At 32.6% G+C, this 9,686-nt stretch overlaps 1 protein-coding gene across 1 annotated transcript; it reads right to left on the reverse strand.

Annotated features, from left to right (window-relative positions):
* Positions 1-7,903: 7,903 nt before the first annotated feature.
* On the reverse strand, positions 7,904-8,722 carry LOC145099036 (early nodulin-like protein 6). Its single transcript, XM_079036623.1, has 2 exons — positions 8,490-8,722; positions 7,904-8,364 (listed from the first exon to the last, which is right to left on the reverse strand). Exons 1-2 carry the CDS (start codon positions 8,665-8,667, stop codon positions 7,970-7,972), a joined length of 573 nt encoding a protein of 190 aa, XP_078892749.1. The 5' UTR covers positions 8,668-8,722; the 3' UTR covers positions 7,904-7,969.
* Positions 8,723-9,686: the final 964 nt, after the last annotated feature.

Raw genomic sequence — 9,686 nt, forward strand, 5'->3', positions numbered from 1 at the left:
TAGTTTTCTTAGATTAGATCGATGTAGCACTTTCTTAGCTTCGGCTCAGCGACCGTTGTATGATGCATCGATGATTCAGCGGTGGTGACTCAATAAGGTTCTATGTTGGTTCATCGATGGTTATGTTTGACTAGGATTGGATACATGATGACTTTATGTGTTACCCCGACAATCGTGATGGGTGATGAGAGGTTTTGGTTGTCGTGTGGGATTTAGAGACCTTAATTAAAGGCAATAATCGATACGTACCATAATTTTACGAATTAGATTAGAATTAATTTAAGTAATAAAAATTACAAAATTACCCTTTATCGAACGATTCATCAAAAATTAGCCATCCATTCACATAATACATAAGGTTTATATATGAACCTAGCTCTCTCTCTCGCTCTCTCTCTCTTTCTCTTTCTTTCTCTCTCTCTCTCTCTATGTGTATATATATATATATATATATATATATATATATATATTGTAAAATAAAATGTTCAAACCAAAGCTCACAATTTCACTCCCTGTGTTTAAATGGGCGTCTTTCTATAAATAGAAAATGAAAATAGTTTGTATGTTTTTTTGAATGTAAAGCTGGCAATAAAATTAAACCGAAGAAACTAGCTAGGGGCTGGAGGTACATATATCATAAAAGAGTGAAATGGACAAAACAAAACAAAACAACAGCTAAGAAAAATGACTACTCAAATCTTGCAATAACATTCTAGAATTGGGTCACAACACTACTCTAGCCAACTAAATTTTTGTCCATTTTGATTTCATGCGTTGGTCCATAAATGAGCCAATGTTTTTACTTCAAAAGCCAACGTCGAATGTGTTTTTGAACATGGACTTGGAGCATGAGCTATGAGGTTTATGTAATTCCAAATTACCCATAAATACACCAACATTATAGCTTCATGAATTTTGGATAACCTTTTATGACCTTCCAATTTCGCTTTACAATCTAGCAGATCACAAGCCGAGTTGAAAGAGCAGTCGAATAGTCTCCACCATTTGCATACCTTTTGCCAAACAACTTTTGAGATTGGACATTCCACAAAAATATGGTCCTCAGTTTTTGGGTTATCATTACAGGACCTTCATACATTAGAGTGACTGATACCAAATTTAGATAAATTAGCCATGGTTGGGAATTTGCCATGACATATCCACTAGGCTAAAATATTGAGTTTCCTAGGGATTAATGGATTCCAAGACCATTTTCCATCATTTTGAGGAATTGTTGGGTTATCTATAATTTTTTTGAGAGAGGAAACAATATAAATCCCAGATGGATCTAGTGACCAACCCCATCTAATTAAACCATCAGTGATGGATATCAGCTTCAAATGTTCTAAAAATGGCATATTTTCTTTTTCCAAGGCTTTAGGGATATTGACTATTGATCCCCAGCAACCGCTCCTTCTCTTTGCTACTGAGGGTCTATGAAAACCACCATTATGACCATAAATGGATTTAATCACCGCAAACCATATACTATTATTTGAGTTCTTAAATCTCCATCACCACTTTCTCATTAAAGCTATGTTTTGCACCTTTAGACTGCCAATCCCAAGACCTCCTTTGTCTTTAGCTGCAAGCGCTTTTTCCCAAGCAATCCATACCATCTTCCTCGAAACCATATCACCCTCGCGAAAGAATCTCATTCTGATTTTCTCAATACTCTTAATAACTTTAACTAGAGCTTTAAATAAGGATAAGTAGAAAGAAACAAGACTGCTTAAAACGGATATGCATAGCGTTAGTCGACCACTTAACGACAAAGGGTTTGCTTTCCACTTTGATAAATCTGCTTGAAATTTTTTGCCAATTGGATTCCAATGTGTAGTTCTTATCATAGATTCCCCCACTTGAAGTCCTAGATAGATAAAGGGAAGTGAACCGACAAAACAATTGAAGCTTCGAGCCACCAAATTCAATTCGCAGCTTTGAAAACCAAAACCAAAAATCTTGCTTTTAGACATGTTCACCTTGAGTCTTAAAGATAATTCGAAGCATCTTAGGATTTTAATCAAGTTCTTTGCATTCTCGATTGACCAAGAACCTATAAAAATCATATCGTCTGCATATTGAAGATGTGATATATCTAGACCATCTTGGGGTAATTTAATGCCATGAAATATACCCTTTTCTTTTGCCATTTCCATCTCCATATGAAGTCCCTTGGTTGCAATGATAAATAGGAATAGAGATAAGGGCCCCCTGTCTAACCCCTCGTTTCATGCCAAATTCTAGTGTTGTAGATCTATTTATGAGCACTGAAACTCTTGCAGAAGAAAGGCATCCTAGAATCCACCTTCTGAATTTAATCCCACACTCCATTTGTTGCAACACTGAGTCTAGATACTCCTAACTAAGGCTATTAGATGCCTCCTCGAAGTCGACCTTAAATGTAAATTCCTCCCTCTTAGTTTTCTTGAACCAAGAGATTACCTCATTTAGTATAAGAGGGTCGTTGAGTATATTTTTGTTTTTGATAAACGCAGTCTGAACTGGGCTTACCACTAAATGAACCACCTTCTTTAACCGCTCTGACAAGACCTTTGCGATCGTTTTATATAATCATCCTATGAAACTGATGGGACGGAAGTCATTAATCATGATTGGGTCCTGGACCTTGGGAACAAGAGTAATAAAGGAGGAATTACATCCCTTATCGATCTTCCATGTTGCATCAAAGTGTTTAACTAAAAAGTAAAAATAACCTCCTATCACCTCCCAATGTTTCTTTAACAGGGTGAAGGGGAAGCCATCCGAGCCCGATGCCCTATCAGAACCAAAAGCCCAGATAACCGATTTTATTTCATCAAGCATGAATTGTTCCTCTAAAAATGCAGCCATATGGGATGGTAACTTCTTGAAACTAGGACAAATGAATTTTGGTCTTGATTTGATTAGTTTAACGAATCTACCAGAGAAATGCTTCACCACTACCTCTTTAATCGCCTCGGGATCATTAATCCAAATCCCATTGTACTTAAGCCTATTTATCCTTTGTGACATGTGATGCTTATTAATCAACCCATGAAAACAACTGCTATTTTCATCCCAATCTAAGGCCCATCTGATTCTGGACTTTTGTTTTAGGTCTTCAATATGCAAACATTCAATCTTCATGATCTCTTGATAAGCATTTTGATGGCTCATCCTTTGTTCATCGTTGATTAGATCTTTTTTAGCTTGGATATCTATAGAATTGATTTTATTTGTAAGCTCAGTCACATTCTTTCGGTTCCTCTCAATTATTCCTTTCCTCCAATATTTGATATATTCCATCAAGTTCTTTAGTTTTCCAGCCACAAGAGAGAGGGAAAGATACGTAAACAACAGTCAGGACCATGGCAAGAAGTCCACCCTCTTTTTAATACAACTTCAAAGTCAGGCTCTTTCAACCATAAATTAAAAAACCGGAAAAGATGTGGTCCAAAGTCGAGGTAATTAGAGGAAAGGATAATAGCACAATGATTCGAATGTACCGTGGGTAGGGCGAGGACATTTAGTTGTGGCTAGGTATCAATTACATTTGTAGAGACTAGATACATATCAAGTTTGCTATGTTTCTCACCTGAAGGGCTCATGTAAGTAAATCTGCAACCACCCATTTTAATTTCTATCAGACCCAAGGAATGGATGAATTTATTGAAATTAAATGCAATGCTTGGGCAGAAGACCGAGCCCATACTTTCTTTTGGGACACGAACTGCATTGAAGTCCCCAAAAACAAACCAATAACAATCCATGTCCGAATTAATAAGATCAAAGAGGTTGTTCCAAAGGATCTTTTTCTAATTTGGGTCATTCGGAGCATATACATTAATAAAACAACATTCTTTCTTTAGCCTAATCCACTTACCATAGCTAAAAATCCAACACCTGTAATTGTTTCATATGCTTCAAAAAGGGAAGGATCCTATAGGTAAGCAATTCCACCTGATAACCCCAAAGGGTCAACAACTTCACACTGAAATTTAGAGGAACCCCGTATATATATATATATATATATATATATATATATATATATATATATATATATATATATATATATATATATATATATATATATATATATATATATATATATATATATATGGGTGAGCATGGTGCGGTTTTCAGCTAAAACCGAACCAAAAACCGCAACTTCGGTTTTTTGAAATTTAGAAACCGCACCGTTCAGTTTTATGAGGTTTGGTTTTTGCGGTTTTTTGCTGTTTTTTGTTAGTTTTTTTTTTTTTTTTTTTTTTTTTTTTTTTTTTTTTTTACTAAAACTTAAGTAACTCAGCGAGTTACTTTGACTCAGATGAAGAGTGTTAATCATTTATTGGAGATAAACCGACCTCACTACCTTTTGGTTTGAAATCAAATTACATAACCACTCTTCCAACATGTTCTAATGCCTGAATATAATATGAATTTAATATATTGTTTGTTTCACAAGTACATACGATAATATCAATTAATGTATTCATAAAAATGATACTATATCACTAGTACTCTTTATATTTAAATATTAAAAAATGTCATAAACATTATTTGTTATTATAAATACCACTGAATGTATGTTTAAAAATATACAATCATCCTCTAATAGATAAGATATATATTTATATTTATAGAAATTTTAATTGTCATAAGTTTTTGGTTCTTACAAATATCAACATTTAATATATATATATATATATATATATATATATATATATATATATATATATATATATATATGGTTAAGTTATTTTGTTTTCATTATCTATTGTGTGCATGTATGACTGATTCTGGACCAATCATTTTAGTTATTTTAAGAAAATAATTAATGCATATTACATGTTGAAGATATAATAGGTATTAATTACATCTTCAGCATTTAATATGCATTAATTACTTTCTTAAAATAACTAAAATGATTGGTCCAGAATCAGTCATACATGCACACAATAGATAGTGAAAATATTTGAACCTAACTATATATATATATATATATATATATATATATATATATATATATATATATATATATATATATATATGCGGTGCGGTTCGGTTTTCTTGCGGTTTTTGCAAGACTAGAAACCGCACCACATCGAGTATTTTCGGTTTTTGCAAAACTAAAAACCGCACCATCGGTTTTCATTTCGGTTTCGGTTTATACGGTTTTTTCGGTTTTTTTGGTTTGCGGTTTGGTTTTTGCTTACCCATATATATATATATATATATATATATATATATATATATATATATATATATATATATATATATATATATATATATATATATATATATATATATATATATATATAAACATCCTTTTACCTCAGTCGATTTAGTTTCCTATAATCCAACAAAAAAAATGAATGATTTTGGATACGGGCTTCCTTTAACCAACTCCTTTTGATTTCACACCCAATCCTACGAATGTTAGTTGGATAGTATATTCATTATTCCAAAATTGTTACTCCCCGTTTGCTAATCATTTTCTTGAGCTGCTCTGCTCTGTTGCTGACTTGGAATCCCACTTTCATACCAACCTCGACTGTTTTAGCAACTTCCATAACTGTAGATATGAAATTCGATTCCATGGAAACATAATTTGCATTAATAAGAATTAACGATTTTGAGATTTATTGGAAACCGTTAGTATACACTTTTATTCTCAATGTGTTATTTATGGTATACGTATTATGGTATAAAGTTTGTTTTTGTTCCAAGATTTTGCTCCATCACCCGGTTCGATTTTACATTTTAACAAAACGCTTTACCTTTATACCAATATAGGAAATGCTAATAATTCTTCTACTTATTTATTATTATTATTATTATTATTATTATTATTATTATTATTATTTCATTCCTTTTGGTGGTGTTATGGTCTTTGATATATTGCTTAATGTGAAACACAAAATTATAAAATAAGACCATTGTTTAATTATATTGTTATAAGTTATAACATAAAAAAATGAAAGTAGGATGGTCTATTATAAACATAATTAAAAGTACAATGTTATTTCTTTTGTTTTAGCTTTTTATGTTTTGAACCATATTCATTTCATTTCATCTTTACCTTTACACCCCGCTCCCGAGTTGAAGCAAAGAAAAGAAGAGAAGAGAAAAAAAAGTAAGGAGAGAAAAGAAGAGAAAAGAAAGGAAAACAAATTTGTCTTTTGTGCTCCCGAGTTGGAGAGAAATAGAAGAAAAGTTAAACATTTTATTCTTTCTTTTCAAATCCTCCCAAATCGGAAGAAAAGTTAGGAGGGAAAATGGTCATTCCATTTCCTTCCACTTCCTTCCTTAAATGAAACTCAGGAGCATCAATCTCTATTACTTTCCTCTCATTTCTGCTCATTTCCTTTCTTTTCTCTCCTTAAGTTGAACTCGGGAACGAGGTGTTAGAGTAACATGATTTTAAACCAAATACTTGCTTTTGTGATTGTGAATTTATACATTTATATGTTAATATGGGCGAAAAATTGCAAGTTCTACCATGGCATTTTCGTTGGTGACATGTATTGCATGGGAGCTGGTCAGGGTATCGGGCAGCCCAAAGATCATCCAAAAGAAAATCATACGATAAACTAAGATTTCAAAAGATGGATTGTAGTAATTAAAGTTCAGTTTACCCTTTAAGATCATTTGAAGATTGGTGCATTATTTTTCATGTTAAAATTTATGAATAATTACAATAATAATAATATTAATTGGCGTTTAGTACCCGGTGTACTTTTGAAGGAGATAGGGTCAAAACAGTCATTCTTAATAAAGTATTTCGCATGGACTTGATTACTGTAAACAAATCACATAGACCAAAATTATAATTTACTAATTTTGTTGTTAAAGAATTTGTGAATATGAATGACACTAATTCCAACTCAACGGGATTTCGATGGGATGAATAAATGTAACTTGGGCAATGTACTGTATTTTTTACCATAAGATTATTACAAAAATGCAAAGTGCGTTGCTATTTTTGGTAAGATATTAATAGTGGGTGAAACTTAACCTTCAAAAGGACATTTTATCACAAAAGCTGTTTAAACTTCCGCGGCAACAAATCATCTTTTGACATATTTTTGAAACAATAGTTCGATAATTCAGTGGAAAAATAATTTTTTATTTGTCTTGTTCTTATTTAACATATTTTCAATACAATACAATACATATTTTGAGGCTTGTGGAACCTCATGTCTTCTCTTTTGCTTCCCATATCATATGTACAACGACAATACAATTTCACACATATTATTTGGTATAAAGGAACAATAACAAGTAATAAAATAAAACCAAAAATATATTTAATATGATATACTAAGGCATTGGTTTTGGTTTATTGTAATAGTTTTATCAGTACAGTGGTTTTACAAGTACTCATTCGAAAAAACAAAAAAAAAGTACGTAATTGTTTTAAGGCTAATATGATATCTTTTAATGTGAAAGTAATAATCGAAATGTGCGGCGCATGGATACCTTATGTGAATCTATGTATGAAGAAGTATCCAAGTATCATGCTTTGGGGTTGCTTTCATAGATTCAATGTCTTTTATGAAGAATCTATGATAGATTTTTGGTCCATTTTTGTAGTGATTCATGGGTGTTATGTTTTTTATAAACTGTATATTTTACGTATCAAATAAACTGATACCAAAAAAACCTGGCCAAAAACCATTCTTATGTCAATAATAGCTTTTAAAAGACAGTTTCAATAATATCAAATCTCAAAAGTACCACAGCATCTTTATGTTCGTACTCCGTACATTAAATATAAAAAGATTGATGCTATTATAGTTACGATACTTTGAAAAAAAATCTTAATATTCAATAATCATAACATATTCGAGATACAATCCAAATAACTAAATTGTTGGACAAAAGGAATCAAAGAAACAACTCAAACTATCATACTAATCAAAACTAAGAATTCAAAATCGTAATGCATGACAAAAACATAAAAAGTAACCATTGTTAACCAGAACTATGGGTGATGCATGCAAAGCCATAAACCTACTACAGAAACAATGAAAGACATCACTGAGATAGAAACCGTAGATTCTGGACCGGAATCTGAAGAATTACCGGAGCCTGGGAGCTGGGACGACGGCGGCGCCGGATAGATGGGATAGTTAGGGCTATGAGGTGGAGTGACTACTGGTGGTGGATAAGGGTAGTTACGACTCTCCACGTTCACCGTCATCTTCTGCCCTTTAATACAACGATTTGCTTTACCACTAATGAAGTAAAACTTACCCACTTTATCAAGATTGATAACTGTATTCCCATCATTGAAGACAGAGATTGGTTGCCTTGAATCACAGCGCATAAACGCAGATTCTGTTGTCAAAACCACCGAATCATTCTTGTATTGAAACCCTATTCAGAAGAAAACAGGAGCAGTTATATATATATATATATATATATATATATATATATATATATATATATCATGCTTCGTTGATCTGATAATTTGAAAAGGAATAAAAGAGAAAGAAACATACGAAGTGTATCTCCGACGTAAAAATGCCTTCTTAAGGCCCAGATATCGTAGAGTTGTGTTTCGCGCATGGCCGGGACTCGCCAGCCGACGTTCTCTCCGACTAAGAATTGCCTACCGGCGACGGCGGCGATGGTGCATGTTAGGAAAAAGAAAGCCAGAGCAGTGGAGGAAGAAGACATTTTCTTGTGTTTGAAGGCTTACAGAAACTTTGAATGTGATCGTAATTTGTGTATGCTTGCAGAATAATGCAAATGGAAGTTTGTGAGTTCCAGTAGGAAGGGCGATGGGTGTATATATATAGAGAGTGAAGGAGGGGGAAGAGATGAAGGTTTTTGGAGGGAGAGAATGGTGGGGGTGGTGAACGTGAGAACGTGAAGAGTCATTTTGGAGAGATATTGGAGGGTTTCGTGCCGGAGGTTTTGACTTTTCAAATTACATACGGTTACTTTGAGTGATGGGCCTACGTGTTGTGTTACTTCTGGGTAATGATCCATTGGTATAAATAGATATAGTCGAATAGAAAACACGATCAATCAAATTAAAGATTTTAAAGTGGGCTAGTATTGTTTAGGAGTGAATGGGTTAGTTGTGGTTCAAAACTGGATCGTAGGTCACATATGAACATAGGGTTGTGTAGTTCGAAACTTTGAATATTTCAAATGCTAAAGTTTGTTTTGTTTGTTTTTTTTTTTTAATAAGAAAAACCTCCCCAACAATGGTTAATGCAGTAACTTGAACTAGATTACCCACTACATCTTCAACATACATTAACAACTCATTAACTTGAACTAGATTACCCACTACATCTTCAACATACATTAACAACCCATTACAACACAAATAGTTGCAAATATTAAAGGTTTCAAATTTGAAAAATGAAAATCATTAAAAAAAATGTAGTTTAATAAAGCATACTTAAAAATTATGGAGTATGATAGAAAAGTATGACCAAATCATATGCACAAATTTAAAATATTTTGATTTAAATATGTCAAATTAATAAAAAATCGATCACACATTCATATTATGTGCTAATAACATGGTAATATGGTTTTCATCATTATATTGTGTAATATGATAGTTTTTCTTCTATATTTCATGATTTCAGCTCCAAATATGTGGCTTGCTTATGAGTTATATTGGCAAAGCAAGTTTTCTCATGTTAGAAATAAAAAGGCAAATGAACTCGTTTAAAATA

Source organism: Lactuca serriola, chromosome 4, assembly GCF_051521515.1.
Source record: "Lactuca serriola cultivar US96UC23 chromosome 4, Lser_US96UC23_V15, whole genome shotgun sequence".
Taxonomy (NCBI): Eukaryota; Viridiplantae; Streptophyta; class Magnoliopsida; order Asterales; family Asteraceae; genus Lactuca; species Lactuca serriola.

Coding starts and splice junctions, on each gene's coding strand:
- LOC145099036 (XM_079036623.1), bottom strand. CDS start 8,667: ATGTCTTCTTCCTCCACTGCTCTGGCTTTCTTTTTCCTAACATGCACC. Junction 8,365..8,489: donor TTACGTCGGAGATACACTTC/GTATGTTTCTTT, acceptor TCTTCTGAATAG/GGTTTCAATACAAGAATGAT.